The sequence below is a fragment of the Tiliqua scincoides genome, chromosome 8 (genome assembly GCF_035046505.1).
Source record: "Tiliqua scincoides isolate rTilSci1 chromosome 8, rTilSci1.hap2, whole genome shotgun sequence".
Taxonomy (NCBI): Eukaryota; Metazoa; Chordata; class Lepidosauria; order Squamata; family Scincidae; genus Tiliqua; species Tiliqua scincoides.
Genome location: NC_089828.1, coordinates 12,275,152 through 12,291,208, shown reverse-complemented (window position 1 = coordinate 12,291,208; position 16,057 = coordinate 12,275,152). Strand labels below are relative to the sequence as shown.

Genomic DNA, 16,057 nt, shown 5'->3' with positions numbered 1-16,057 from the left:
AAAAATAAGCTCACCTTCATAACCATAGTCCCTCTAATGACATGATCCATAGTCCCATAATCAAAATCATCCTTTGGCTGGAAATAAAAGTATTCCTTGTCGGGAGAAATGGCTTTTAACAACTTCAAGATGTTGTTGGAATAAAGGCTACTGGCCTGGGTAGCCATTCGGCTTGGCAAATCCGTGTAACCAATATGCACCACGCCCTGGGGATGGGGGAATGAAACAAACAGACATCTTTCATGGACTGGCTTGGAATCTTTTCCATACATTTTTGTATAGACCTGGTGCATCTTTTATCATCAATGGCAAATCAGTTTCTGCCCATGACTGCAGACCTGTCTTACCAATGCTTTGTTTTACAAGTGGTTACTTTTTAAATGAACAGCTTGCTTCAGTGCTCAGTACTGAGGGGAAGGGGGGGAGAGACTTTGCTTTTGACAGAGAGCCAATGACTGAACGAACTGGGAGGCCAGTCGGGAAACTAGCTACACAGTCATATGGTACTTATTTTGAGAGTTGAAAAGCGAAATGCATTTTAAAAGTTTGAAAACACCTCTCATTCATCTGATGCTATCATGGTTTCATGCTGTGCTTCTCAGGTTAATTGCACTCCAATTAAATCCCCCCCCCCCCGAAAAATAAGGCACAATTTTAGATAGACTTACTTGCAATATTTTGCAAAGAAAGAAATTCGACACACAAAAAGGAATAACTGTAAAAACGCACTACAAAGTTCTTAAAAGAATTGCGTATTTTACCTTGAACAAAGCACCTTCAATGCTTAGTAGGTTTATTTCCATTTGTTATGTCACTAACAAAATGCCTGGCATGATGCACAGGGTACATATATGGAGTGAAGTTCCATATATTGGGGGTCTCCTGGGGTTGCATTGTGCTCTCTGCATATGGAGAGCCTCATAAAGATCCTGTTGTCAAAGGCCAGGCACCCAGTGTAAGGGATGCTGGGCATGATTCAGGGCCCAATTCTACCCAACATTCCAGCACTGATGTAGCAATGCCAATGGGGCTTGAACTGCATTCTGAGATGGAGGGGCACTCACAGAGACCTCCTCAAGATAAGGGAATGTTTGTTCCCTTATCTTGGGAAGGGATACAAGGCTGCATTGTGGCTGCATCAGTGCTGGAAAGTTGGATAGGGTCGAGCACCCGCTTCCCCAGTTTAAAAATAAACTCTTTCATTTTCCCTTTAGCAGTGAACAGCAGCTATTTACTTAAAAGGCAGTACACAGAAGGCACACCACTAGAATGAAAGAAAAAAGATGCTCCTGGGGCATGTGATAGGTTTGCCGCCCCCACTTCAAAAAAATAAACATACCCCAAATTACATCCCATTTTAGGGGACAGAGCTGTAGCTCAGTAGTAGAGCACTTACTTTGCAATATGTAGAAGGTCCCAGATTCTATTCCCGGAAAGGACAATAGAGAGATGCCACCAATCAGCATGTACACTACTAGATAGACCAGGATCTGATTCAGTCTAAGACAGCTTCATTGCATACAGCCAGCACCATCAAAGCACCGGTCTAGTTCTCCCAGATTCTAGTTCTCTCCTAGATTCACTCCCGAATCGGCCTTTTCAGCCACACTAGACGCTGTTCCAGAACCACCATCCAGAGCGCGATACCATAGTCTTTCGAGACTGAAGGTTGCCAACACCAACACCAGTTCTCCCATCTCATCTTTTATGAGGAAAATCACAAATGAGGCAGACAAAATCATATTCAAATATGGAGGCATCAGGAGAACGGGAATGGGAACACTCTTTGGCTGTCCAACACAGTTGCAACAAATGGAAGTCAACCAGCAAACCCTGCATTCTATCTGCACCAGGGGGACAGTGCAGGAACAGCACTTGGTAAACTTAGCACTTCAGCCATCTAATTCTTGTCTCACCTTGGCAAATGCCATGAGTTTTAGGTCCTTCAAAGGACTCCATGTTCCTCCGCTAGCACAAGGTAACACTGACCTCTAGTGGGGCTCATGTAGCATTGCTAAACTTTGGGGAGTCAGGGAAGTGGGAAGTAAGAAAAAACTGGAACAATTTTAACTGGCCTAGGAGGCAGTGAGGTCATGGTGAACTTTTCAGCAAAATTGCTTCCCTAGTTCTAGGAAATTCTATGGGTGAGTTTAGATGAATAGATGATTGGGAACAAGTCTAAGGGGCAGCTTGCTGGTGGTCTTTGGGCAAAGCCCTGCACGCTCCCCATGATGTCTATCACCTGTCCCCAATGGTATATTGGGCACTGCCACTAAGGGACTGTCCTGGTAGGATGGACCCTCTACTGACTATGTGTTTTGGCCAGTGGCTCACCTAGTCAACCTTTGAGGCTGCCCCTGCCCAAGGGAGCTGCAGGTTCATACAATCCTCCTCCTGGCTCCTCCTCCTCCTCCTTTGCACACCAGAGAAGGAGAGTAAAAGCTTTTGCTTTAAAATAAAACACAGTTCTGCAATGTATTTGAATTCAGGAAACTGTGGTTTAAGAGTGGTTTGCTAACAAATCATGATTTGAAGCCACACTTGATATATATCCTTCCCACTTCTTGTCCTCTCAATACTCAACACTGCTAAACTACAGCAGCTATTCTATAAGCTACGCATCCATGTCCATTTTAAGATGTTTTCAAAGGACAAGTTATGTTCAGCTTTACTAACACAGATGCTTAATCTGATAAAGTGGACTGTAGTCCAAGAAAGCAAATGCCAAGATAAATTGTTTAGTTTTTAAGGTGCTGCATGACACAAGCTTCAAAAGCTAGTGCACTTCACCTCATTCCACTCAGGGCGCAATCCTGAACTCAGTGCACTGGCTCACCACCAGCGCACACTGTCACAAATGTGCCATAAGGCACATTTGCAAGCCTTACAAGCAGGCCCAGAGCTGGGGCTAGCCCAGCTCTAGCATGAGGCCCACAGTCCGTCGCCAGGCGCTCCATGTGAAGTGCTGAGTGGCAGAAAGGTAAGATAGGGTGGGGGGAGGCAGGGAAGAGGTGAACCGGGGTGGACAGAGGGCGAGGGAAGGCATGGTAGGGGGAGGGAGTGGGGCAGGAGGGGGCAGGACCAGCAGAGCTCAGCTCTGCCAGATCCAGAGCCCTGTGTTGGGCCATGCAGCCTGACACAGGTCTCCTTGATTATGTGCCAGCTAAAGAGCTGCTGCAGAACCAAGTAGCCCCATTATCAGGCTACTTCCTTTACCCGGGTGAAGGGGACAAAAGTCCTCTTCACCTGAGAAGCCACAGGCAGCTGCCCAAGGCAGTCAGGATCCTGCAGTAGCCATTTTGGCGCTGCAGGAGTCCCACAAGCCGGGCAGCTCAGGATTGGGCTGTCAATCCCCCAGCTGCATAATATTCATCTTAAAGGAATCATAATAATAATACCCACTTTACAGGCATTTTGTAAGGTATTCCACAAGATTTAAAAATCTGACACTTTTTCAACACATGAAACTGCTCCAGGAATGCCAAGTATTAGCTGAAAATAACTATGTACTCTCAGATGAGCTATAGAAAGGACCAGTAGTATGTTTTGAACAAGGGTTCCTGCAATATATTCATTAGCCCCTAGTAAACAGGTTTACTTAGCAATTAATGCAAACCTTTGTTTGTTAAAACATGGAATTTTCTTTTGCCAATCACATTTGCATTCAGCCCTGGGAAAGAGTTCCACTTTTCTAGGTAAATGCATATCACTTAATAAGCTGCAAAAGATTATTGCTTTTTATGAGCAACTAAATAAAATAAATTGCAAAGCCAATTTCCCTTCTTGTCTCAGGCCTTGGATAGTTCCAATGTCTTGTTAATAAAACTCTGGAGGCTAATTTAAAGGCAGTTATGGATCTACTTATTTTAAGAAATGTATTGCCTCACTTATAAAAACCAGGAAACATAAAACTTTAAAAATTGGGAATACATCTGAATAATATTTCATTTTGTGAACCTATTACTTGAAAGAAGAAAGAGGTTCTGCTTTATTATGCTACCAAACTTCAGTAAGCATTGATGGGCGGACATGATCAGTTTTCAAAGGAATGCCAATAGGTCTCTGTTCTGGTTACATTTATTACTAATATATTTCATTCAAGCACTGTTGCAATTTGTTTGAAAACTCTGTACTTACAGCCCCCTTTTTAAGTATGAGCTATTTTTGTCTTCAAGGCTATATATAAGAAAGTGCACTTTCTTAAGGGGTGACACTTACTAGAGCAGCACCTACAGGGACCATGTCATTCTCAGTGGAATGGTGCATTGGATTTTGTTTCTCAAGAAACAGTGGAAGAATTAAGGCCTGATACTAGAGGGCACCAGGGACAGAGAAAGCAAAGGCTCCCAATGGTACTGAAAAAGAGGAAGCCCACAGTCCTGAGCTAGATAAAAATCAAGACTGGAACACAAATGTGAAAAGTTTTGGGAGACAGAGAGAGAAGTGGTGAGTCATCATCTAGACGTATGATGAAGAGATGCATGATAATGCATCTGATGAAGTGGACTTCTGACCATGAAAGCTTATACTGAAATAAAAGGGTTAAATCTTTAAGGTGCCATGGGACTCTTTTCTTGTTTTTGAAATAAACTGGTTAGTAATAAAGGAGTTATAAGAGTCTGTTGTTTTTGCTGCCCCAAAGGAACATGGCTACTCCACTGGAAGCTTTTATTTAAGGAAGGTTTTTTTGCACAAAATATTTACACAAAGAAGAGCAGTCATGCAAGATAGCACAAGTGATGTAAACACAACAAATAAGATTCTGGTAGGATTGAAAGACTGCAAGGACAACAAGATATTTATCTATATTTATACAATATTATTTGTTGCAGGAATTCCCAGACTGTGAGCCGTGGCTCTCCAAGGAGCCGTGGAAACCAGCCAGGGGAGCTGCGGAATCCTCATGAAAAACCAGCCGCCCAACACAATGCATAGGATTGTGGCCCTAATGGAGGGCTGCAGACAATGGCCCAGTAGGTCAAGGGAGCCACCAGTTGTAAAAATTTGGGGACTACTGGTTGATTGCATTTGTGAGTTTATGTGTTTGTTTTGTAAGCCACCTTGAGTGCCCCATGTATGAGGAGAAAGGCAGGTTATAAACTGTGTAATACACAAAAAATCATATAGTTATATTAGTAGAAAAGCTGTCTAATTCCATTTCTGAGGTTAAGCCATTTCTGCCCAATGCAACAGGGATCAAATCAGGGACGTGCAGTGGATGGCAAGGTAGAGCCTCCCTGCCAGACTCCTTTGAAAAGCACCACCACTGTGGGAGGTGTGCAAGCACACACAACCCACACACACAGCACATGGGTTGTGAGTACTTGCATACTTCCCATGGTGGTGGCACTTTTTTGAAGGACTCCAACAGGGAGGTTCTGCCTCACCTGCCTCCCCACCCAATGTGTGTCCCTGGATCAAATGAGTACACCTGTGGGTTGGGCAGAAATGGGATAAGTTGATATAAGCCTGCCCATAGAACACTACATTAGAACCCCTTTTCTGATGCTCTGCAGATCATAGAAGAGAAGCAGGGTACAAATGTAAAGAAACATTTATAGCAGAGGACCAAAATGTTTAAAGCCAGTTCTAAGCAAACCTTGTGAACATGAAGCTCTCCAGGATGCGTAGTTTCCACATTGCCACCAGCCTCCGCAGCAAGGTCAACAATTACTGAACCGTCATGCATGGATTCCACCATATTCTTGGTGATGAGGACAGGGGCCTTTTTCCCTGTTGCAAGTTGTAAAACCAAATATTGGAATTCTCATCAGTTTCATGCAATACATGTCACTTTTAAAAACCCAAGTAGGTGCCAGCAAAACGATAAGATTTCCATGGTTGCATTTGTGGTAGATGACTTCATTTGCTACAATTCCTGCCTATCTCTGCATAGGATTGGGAGTGGCCAGAGGCAGCCAGAACAGTGCAAGGGAGACCTTTGCTCAATTATAGATAGAGCTGGGGCACAACCCAGAGAACCTGCTGTCAGTGGCGTAGCTAATGAATGCGTGGCCTGGTACGAAGCTCAAAATGATGCCCCAGAAGTGATGTCACAACCGGAAGTGACGTCACGCCCAAACTTTTAAAAAAGTGCAAATTGGGGGGAAACCTGCCTCCTCCCACCACCAGTTTGCCACCCACTTGATCTGCCACCTCCCCCCAGCCAGCGGCATAGCTAAGGCATCTATCTGCTACCTGGGATCAGAGAAGATTTTATAGCCCCCCAACATGACAAAATCAAATTTAATTAAGTAAATAAATAAAAATTGTGCCCCTGGTTGGTTCAAGACACTGTGCTGGGGTGAAGGAGGACAGTTATTCTCTCCCTGCTAAATATAAGAGGAGCACCACTTGAAAAAGTGCCTCTTTACAAGTTAGCAGGAGTAGCTGCATTATGATACACAGAAATGAGAACTGACTCATATTAACACCTTATTGGTTCCATGCTGTATCATAATAACATCTCATTGGCTTTCAGAACAATCAGCCTCAGAGGTCAGTTTTGAGTTAAAGAAATCCACTTTTTGTTCCTTATGGCAGTTGTTTTCATTTTCTGGTTAACGGGCCATAACTTTTGACAGAAAACAGATATTCTAATGTGGTTTGTTTCATTGCATTCTGCATTAAATTACCTTTCCAATGATATATAACATGATGGTATTATTCGTACGTACCAAAATTTTCACAATTTTGGCCACTAGTGTCAAGCTCAGCTTGTTGCCCCACTAAAGCTTGTTGCCCGGTGTGACTGCTACCCCCTGCACTCCCTTAGCTACGCCACTGCCTGCTGGACCTTTAATAGCCACGGTTCCATAAACCAGAAACTAGCTCCCTGACTTGCTAGGTCAGAGAATTTTTGATACAGAGCATTCAGTCATGTGCTTTTTGCTTGTAGTCTGAATTGAAACTGTCCAGAAAGAACTGTACTATGTGATATTTCTGATGATGAAGTTCCGTTCTTGAGTCTAGCACACTGGAAGAATATTAGTCTGTGCCTCGTGTTGAAATTCATCACTATGCATAATTTTTATGGAGTACACAGCATATCTTGTCTCGCTTCATGCTGGACTTTGGAAAAAAGTAAGGGCAGTATAAGTCCCTCTTGATGTTTCTGCTTCTCCAAAGCTCAGTGCAAAATGAGAAAATGAAATCTCTCATTTGCTCAATTCTTCACGCATGATTTGTGGTAGAGAAGAAGTCATTTCTCCTATCTAGCACAGTGAAATACATCCCAAAGCTCCCTACGGTTCATGGAGAAGTCAGAGGAAGGGAGGGGATCTTTCTGTGGGGCATCCATGCCAGGGATAGGCACCATGAGCACCCTGGCAACCAGATTTGTGGGCCCCTGACTAGGAACATAATGGCAGTAGTCATTACGAGGTTGTACAGTACCTGGAATAAGGGCAGTGCTAATAATAATATCCACCTCTTTACACTGTTTAGCAAATAGCTCCATTTCTGCATCAAGGAACTCCTTGGACATCTCTTTTGCATAACCACCGACACCTTCTCCTGATTCAGCAATCTTGATTTCCAGAGGTTCTGCTCCAAGAGATTTAAACTGCTCCAAAGCTGGTGGCCTGAAAGCAACATTGACAGAATGGCAGGTATCATTTTACTGAGCAATAGATAGTCATGCTGGTGATACTGATTTACAGCCCAATCCTATGCATGTCTACTCAGAAGTAAGTTCCACTGCAGTCAATGGGGCTTACTCCCAGGAAAGTGTGGATAGGATTGGGCTGTTACCTGTCTATTAAAATACCTGTACTGCATTCTCTCTTTTCCACAAAGTGGAGACCGGTGGCCAACAACAATCAATTAAAAGACAATAATGAAATGGCAACAATGTCTGAAACATAGATTGCAAACCTTTCTCTGCGCCTCATATGGTAAAACAGTCAGAAATCAAAAGGTAAAGCTTTTCCAGACTCAGGGATACAGCAAGGAGGCAAGTCACCTGCATTAATTTCTGACGGTTATGCAGCTTAGAAAGACTCAGAACATCTGCTCACAAAAAAAACAGCTTCCAGGAAGCAAATCCCCATGGGACTCTGAAATGGCTTCACAGAAGTCCATACTGTTCCCGGATGTATAGATAAGAGGCAAGCAACCTCTTTGGCTAATGTGTCACCACAACTTACAGCACTTCCAAAATGAGAGAAGCAGTGCCATAACAGGGCATAAGACATGTTGAGTGAGAAAGCAAGGGGGAAGGACACTTCTGGCCTCTACCACCAAATAGGCCCAAGGGCTGCTAGGAAGATGCAGCTACTTCTGCCCTCCCAAGGGGAATATCATGGCAAGGAGAAGACCAGCCTTACACCAGCTATCAACTGAAAAACAAGCAATTGCAAGGAGCTTGAGAAAGAATTCTCTGCTTCCAGTGTTAGTTGTCCTGCAGCGGCAGAAGCAAAGGGAAGGTCACTCTGGTCCCTGGTTACAATATCAAGAACTGCTGGATAACTGTGCCATCTACACCCTAGCATAGTGTTTCTCAATCAGTGGTATGGTATGGGTATGGTATGGTTATGGGTACCACCAGTGGTATATACAACCCCTGGTTAATGCAGGTGAAGACAGATAATATGGCAAAGGGGCCTCATGCTTTGATGTGGTTTTGCTTTTAATCTACTATGTTAGGGAAGAGGACATCCCAAGAGAGACAAGGATGAGTACAATTATTACCCTATGCCAGCAATTCTCAAACTGTGGGTCTGGCACCCACTAGTGGGTCCATTAGTTTTTGGTGGTTCACATAACTGACAGGGCAGATTAGGCTATGTGCATCAAGGGTTAAACAAGCTACTATTTGGGGGGGAGGAGCATTGCTGCCCAATCACCATTATAGCTACACCTCTTGGCATTTATAAATCAGGCAGCAGCCTCTAGGGCCTCTAAAAAGTTTGAGAACCATTGTCCTATGCCATAGCCACAATCCCCTGCTCCCCGTGCAATTTTTGGCACTTGTACTGGTGGTTAGTGGAGAAAATGAATGAACTCTATGGAGTGAAACAAGTGCAACGTGTCAACAAAGAACAGTCAGTTACCTCTTTAGCTTTAAACAGGTTTCAGGACCAAGTAGTACACTAGTATGCTGTTAGCTGCTTCAGTTAAGGGCTATGTCTAAGTCACAAACAGAGTTACTATACCTGGTATCAAATCCCCGGACAATGGCACCCATAGATTTAGCTGCTCCAGCTGCAGCCAAGCCAGCTACACCACCACCAATGATTAGCATCTAGAAAGAAGAAGAAGAAGAATTCATACAGAACCAGCCATTCATGAGGCCAACTGAGATGGTTGCCTCAGGTGGTAGAATGGTGGCAAGTGCCTGCCTTGGTCCACTTGCTTCTGTCACTCTTACACCCAATGGATTGGAAAAGAGGAACAGAATGGAAAAGGAAGTGTGGAGAAGAGGAGAATGGTGGGCTAGAACAGCGGTCTCCAAACCATAGATTGCTGTGTAAACAAAGGGCCTTCCCTATGAAGAAGCTTACTGTTCCATGCCACCGTGTCTTATCCTGCCAGACAATCTTCTCACAGAGTTGCTTTGGGCAGCTGCTTCCAACCAGAAATCCAGGCACAAAACCCACTGGGACAACAGGCAGAGGAAGCGGCTGCCTGAAGCAACTTTGTGAGAAGATAAGCAAGATAAGATGGGGCAGCATGGGATGGTAAGCTCTGTTCACAATGGGGAAGGTTTTCTGCAGGCACCAGATCCAGCCCACAGGCAGGGGTTTGAGGCCTGCTGGGACAGAGCATCTCCAATGCCTCACAGATATTTTGCTGCAATATACCGAAAATGAGGCAACATCAAGTTTTGGGCAGCCCAAATCTAACTTGCACTGGATCAGGCAGGCCAGTGGGCCTGCACCTTATCCAGCACAGGTTTTGGACTGTCTGAGGGCCCAATCCAGACATGTGTGTGCCAGCTCACTGCCAGTGTGCACTGTTGCAAACGCGCTGTAAGGCACGTTTGCGAGCCCTTACTGCAGGCCCAGCATCAGAGCTAGCCCAGCACGAGCCCACGCTGGGCCAGCTCTGGTGCTGGGCCTGCAGTTCTGCCACCTGGCAGTTGCCCAGACCGCCTGACAGTAGAGGGGTGAGTGAGGATGTGGGGGGAGGCTGGGTGGAGGGTGAAGGAGGTGGGGCAAGGCAGGTGGAGAGCAGGGAGGAGGCGTGGCAGGAGGAAGGAGCAGGGCAGAAGGAGGGAGGGATTGGTGGAGCTTGGTTCCATTGGATCCTAAGCCCTGTGTCAGACCATGCGGTCTTCAATCCTACGGCAGCTCCAGAGCTGCTGTAGAATCAAGTAGCCGCATTGTGGAACTGCTTCCTTTACCCGGGAGTGGGAATGAAATTCCCCTTCTCCCAAGGAGCCACCAGCAGCTGCCTGGTTGCACTTTGGATACCATGGCAGCCCTGCACGCCTGGAAGCTCAAGATTGGCCTGCCCAGTTTGGCCAAAGGCAAGGGGAAACTTTTTCCTTCACTCCAGGGAGAGCCACAGCAGCCCCAATGTGTCACTTATATTGGTGGTGCAAATCCAAGCAGTCTGAGACTGCCCTGGGTTGTCCAAGAATGGGGTTAAGATCTGATACAAGTGCTGGATCCTATCCCTGCCTCCCACTTCCCACCCATCCCAGGCAACGCCCACCACCACCCTCCCCCACCCTGAAATGCCTCCCCCTCCCTGCCCTCCCCACACTTCCCCAATCCCTGTGCCAGCTTTACAGCACTTTCACAACACTCTTCGGCAGGCACAAGGGACTTGCACCGGCCGAAAGAGTGATTTGGATTGCTCGCTTAATCCTGAAATTATTAAGAGCACCAAAAAGTTGCATCCAAATGACATTTAGTAGAAACAAATCTTATACATTCAGTAGAAACAAACTGACTCGGGAAATTAACAAAACACCAAAGAGAAATTGTAAAAATATACTATAAGAAGGGAGAAGAAAATGAGTTCAGAAAAATGCTGGTTACTGTTTGGTAATCTTTGGAAACTTCAGTACAATAAAGATGTAAATAGATACAGGGGTTTCATATTGTACTGTTTCATGTACTCGCTTTCATTCTTCTTGACCATAGATTTTGAAAATGTTATGTTTTGCCTTCACTTTAATAAAAAAGAGAAAACCAAAGTACAAACTTTTGACTATAGAGAAAGCCATGCTATGAGAGTTACATACCTTTGCTGGAGGAACCTTTCCAGCTGCAGTTATTTGGCCAGTAAAAAATCTTCCAAAATGATTGGCCGCCAGGACAACAGCCTTGTATCTAGAGGAAATGCCAAAAGGACATATTGGCTCATCATTAAGCACTGCAAATAAATGGCAACGAACTTAAACAGTAAAAAAAAAAAAAAAAAGTAATCAAAGGGAAAATTAATAGGCAACCCAAGAAAACAAACAACTGCTATAGAGCATCTCCAGCAAATAAATTGTCTAAGTGAAAAAATACATTTGCTGTCATAACAATTTATAACAGTATTTGCAATATGCTTTCAAGTGCCTAATAGAATATGGGGGGGAAGGGGAGCATGCATACCAAGGGTGTGGCAGAAGGTGGAGAATGAAATTAATGGCCTTTTTACTTTGGCTGGGAAGGGGGGTCATTTTAAGGTGAAAGCCTTCCATGCCCTCCAGACTCTCAGCACCCTGATGCTGTCGTTCTGGTCATCACTGCTCAAACCAATAAATGCTGGTCATATTCTATTCGCACTCATTTATTTTATTTATTGGAGAAATTTAGATCCTGCCTTTCCCATGCTGAAGCAAACGCCCAATGAGGCTTACAGTCACTATAAGCCATACTGAGACAGATGAACCAATGACCTGACTCAGTAGAGGCAGCTTTCTATCAGTGTTCCTCTAAGCATGTGCAGATATGCATCACTTGACATTCAAAGCACACCAAAAGGGCTCTTAATGAGGCTGCCAGGTCTCCTATAGCCTGCAGCAGGGCGTCTGTTTGCACACAAAAAAGGCTCTTAATGTAAAGAAGAAGCAATTTGCCTTCAGTAAACTGCACAGCCAGCAAGTGTCTCTCAGTGTCTAGCGAGTGCCTGGCACTAGATTGGGCTGGATGTTCACTTAACAACCTGATCGCATAACAACAGGGATTGGGAAACATATCCCTGTTGTTAAGTTACGCACACCTGTATTGAAGAGATTTGTATCCCACCTATCCTCAGTGGTGCTCAAGGTCATTTACTGAGGTGACTATACAGGAGGAGAGGAGAAACAGTGAAAATGTCTTTTTTAAGAAGTCGGGGGAGAGGAGAGAAATAAAGGAATATCCAGTATTTAAGACTGATTGGCCCAGCATGGCTTCCAAACATTTGAAGTTTTAACAGGCTCATTTCAGTACTTCAAAAACAGAACAAGAAGTTTACATTCTTTACAAAATAAAAATAACGAGCAACCATTGGCAGCATGTGGGAAAGGATGAATTTTGAAAGCACATTATGGAAATCCACATCCATGGATGTTGCCCAACCAAATGTTCCTAACATAAATGTTCTTTTGAAGGTCAGTGCAATGTTTGCCTTATTTTTCACTTCTTGCAGGGTTTACAGGATCATTGATTAGCGAGGGGATCCCCCTCAGTAGTAAATATGAGGAATAATTACATCCATGTCTGCATTCCCTCTGCCTGTAAGATGACACAGCTGAAGGTGGGCCCATAGGCAACCATCTCAGCATATGGTAGCATGTTAAAATCACTGCGCATATCAGCTCCCAGATGGTCATATGTGGTGCCACCAAGCCAAAATGAGAGCTGCTAAAGTTCCTTGAATAGAAAGTGGGCCCGAGCATCTTGCACCACTGTGGCATGTAGCAGGCTCTACAAGTCTGAGCTCAGCTGCACTACAGCAGCATCAGTACAGAACATGGGAGGGTGGTTAGGAAGCTACAAGTTCAGATGGATGAATTCTGGGGGAGAAATTGGATCAGTATTAGGGGATGGCAAAATTTCAGGGACTTTGGGCACAATCTGATCCAACTTTCCAGCACCAATGAAGCAGCACTACAACCCCAAGGTACAGGAACAACATTCCCTTACCTTGAGAAAGCCTCCATGACTGCTTCCACCACTGCAAGATGCAGTGTATGCCCCATTGGCATGGCTGCATCAGTGCTGGAAAGCTGAATTTGATTGGCAATAGTAATAGTAAGTTGGCAAGTAAGTTGGTAAGCTGCATAGTAAGTTAGCAAGAGCAGGGGTGGACTTTCTTTCAAAAAAAAAAATCATGTTCCACTGCTATCTCTTTAGTGGCAGGTGGTACTCCAGAATCTATGCGCAAACAATATATTCTCATACAGTCTTGTAAATTTAAATAATCCCCAGATCAGATCCTTCTTCTCACATCCAAGGTATCTCTGACTCACTACAGGTTCATCCTTAACCATGGTTACTCAGAAGTAAATCCTATTGATTTGAAGAAGACTGACTTCCATGAGCCGAACTCTTTGGGGCTAGTCCTGGCCATTCAGGAGTAAACACATTTTGAATCAATTCACATTTGGAACTGATTTCAAAGTTGTTGTGATTTTTCCCCCCCTGAAAAACCCAACAAACTGGTTTTAAAACACTATACCACTTATGTACACAGGCTGCATCTTGAAATGATTTTGAATTAAAACCACTTCATCTCAATCAGAATTAGTTCGGTCAAGACACCAAGCCGGGCTTGCCAACTCTGGATTCAATGGATACTGTTGCATCTTTTGAGAGTTGTGTGCCTGGGAAATGTTAAATCAGGTGAAATCTCTCCTGGTGCAGTGTTGCTACACATCCCTCAAGCTGAGATTTAACTCTGACAACACTGTTTTTCAAATTTGTTTCAGTAGTTCATTAAACAAGTCCATTTTCCAAAACACTCACTTGCTTCCTTAGTAATGGCATCTGATATCTTACTTTTATTATCCACCCAGATGAGATCACAACATACATGTCCAATGAAGAGAGACTTAGGGCGCAATCCTAACCCTTTATGTCAGTGCTTTCCAGCACTGGCATAGCAGTGCCAATGGGACATGTGCTGCATCCTGCAACTGGGTGTCACGCACGGAGGCCTCCTCAAAGTAAGGGAATGTTTGTTCTCTTACCTCAGAGCTGAATTGCCCTTATGTCAGTGCTGGAAAGCACCGACATAAGGGGTTAGGATTGTGCCCTTAGACAGTCCCAAGACTATAACACCTTCCAAAAGACAGAGTGGGTAAGTGATATTCTTGCACAGAATCAATTCATGTATCATTTTTGAAAAAGTTTTGTTTACTTGCATTTTAGTTTTGTCTGCATGAAAGAGCGTCATGGAAAAATAATAAAAACTGGCATGTTAAACTCACACTATAGACCCCATGAACTATAGACCCCATGATTCTATCTGTCTATAGTTCAGGTGCGAGTTTAACATGCCAATCTTTACGCCTCTATATGTGTTGGAAGGATCCCACCAGGTCATCTAGTCCAACCCCTGTTCAACTGCCAAACCACCCTTACTGTCAACAATTTCTTTCTGATATCCAGCCAGAATCTCTTCTCTTGCAGTTTATACCCATTGAACTAGTTCTACTATCAGAGGCAGTTGAGAAAAAATGTGTTCCTTCTTCCATATGACAGCCCTTCAAGCATTCCACATGAACTGTGGAACTGAGTTTGACATTATAGGACACAAGTATGGCACAACAGTTTTGTAAATGTTATCTTTGCCCACCTAGGCACCCCAGCTATCTTATCTTGCAGAAAGCATGAATGAACAAACTCATATTTCACACACATACACACACATTAAAATACTTCAGGATTAAGAAATCAGTCATTTCACCTCTAAAGTACAAGGAATTGCTTTAAAAAAAAAAAAAAAGAGGGGCTTGTACTTAACTAATAACCAGAATGGAATCTCTTTAGTTCTCCGCTGTTGAAAAATGGGAAGAAACTGAACACACAAGATAGTAAGAAATGGCACATTAAAACAAGAATATACAGAAAACTGAGGCTGCAATCTTATCCACGCTTTTCTGGGAGTAAGCCCCATTGAAAGTAATGGGACTTAGTTCTGAGAAGACATGTATAGGATTGCACTGTCAGTCCTACAACTATAAAGCATTAGTATAGTGATAATACTGTAAATTCTAACCCTGCAATGTTGGCCATTGAGCTTAAGGCATCATATCCCTGTGCAATAGTGACGCGAGGGACTTGGTCCATTGCCAAGACGGTGGCTTTGCGTTGAGCGAGCTTGTCCAGGAGATCTGGATTCTGGGCTGGATAAATGAAACTGACCAATGTTGCCTTCTCCTTGAGCAAAGCTGTCTCGTGCACTCCCAATATTTCATTAAAGATTGGAGCTCTGACCTTAGAGAAAAGAAATGTTGCATTTTATTGCTTTATTTATTAGTAAAAATATTTGCATTTGATAAATTCCATTCATCCTCATAGCATAATCACAATTAACTTTTTTGCAATTATGCTAACATCAAAATCATTATATTTTCAACAACATAGGAAGCTGCCTTATAATGAGTCAGCCCATTGGTTCATTGATGTCAGTACTGACAGCATTAATTAGCAGTGGCTCTCCAGAATTTCAAAAAGGAATTTTTCTCTGCCCTACCTCAAGATTGAAACTGGGACTTTCTGAATGCAAAGCAGATGCTCTTCCCTTTCTAAGTCATCCATTATTACTAAATTTTGCTGAAAATAAGTACTGCAAAACTCAATACATTCCAATTCTATATATAGTTCCAAACAATGCTTATCCCTTCCCTATCTTTTCTGAACTTCACAGACAGGCCAATTCTAAATCCAAAATGGCAACCTCTGTATCCAGTGGGTGCTGGCCTAATGTTGGGAGTCTCCTCAGATTAAGGGAGTGTCTGCTCCCTTATACCAGGTAATGCTGCTGTGGCACCAATGAGTCTCCTCGGATCTGCACCCACTTTTGAGCGGGTGCAGAAACAAGGAGGCCCCAATCTTCCTCTCCCCTGCCCAGTTTTGCTGTCCCTCCACCTTCCCTCCACCCTCCCCTCACCCCGAAAAGCTGCACT

At 43.9% G+C, this 16,057-nt stretch overlaps 1 protein-coding gene across 1 annotated transcript in view; it reads right to left on the bottom strand.

Annotated features, from left to right (window-relative positions):
- The window catches only part of LOC136658700 (NAD(P) transhydrogenase, mitochondrial-like), a 65,054-nt gene that overhangs the window by 35,942 nt on the left and 13,055 nt on the right, over positions 1 to 16,057 (bottom strand). The window contains exons 4-9 of the mRNA XM_066635520.1: positions 15,148 to 15,365; positions 11,195 to 11,282; positions 9,156 to 9,244; positions 7,396 to 7,583; positions 5,600 to 5,733; positions 15 to 206 (exon numbers count right to left, since the gene is read on the bottom strand). Of these exons, the coding sequence (XP_066491617.1) occupies positions 15 to 206; positions 5,600 to 5,733; positions 7,396 to 7,583; positions 9,156 to 9,244; positions 11,195 to 11,282; positions 15,148 to 15,365 (909 nt within the window). The remainder of the gene's footprint in view (positions 1 to 14; positions 207 to 5,599; positions 5,734 to 7,395; positions 7,584 to 9,155; positions 9,245 to 11,194; positions 11,283 to 15,147; positions 15,366 to 16,057) is intronic.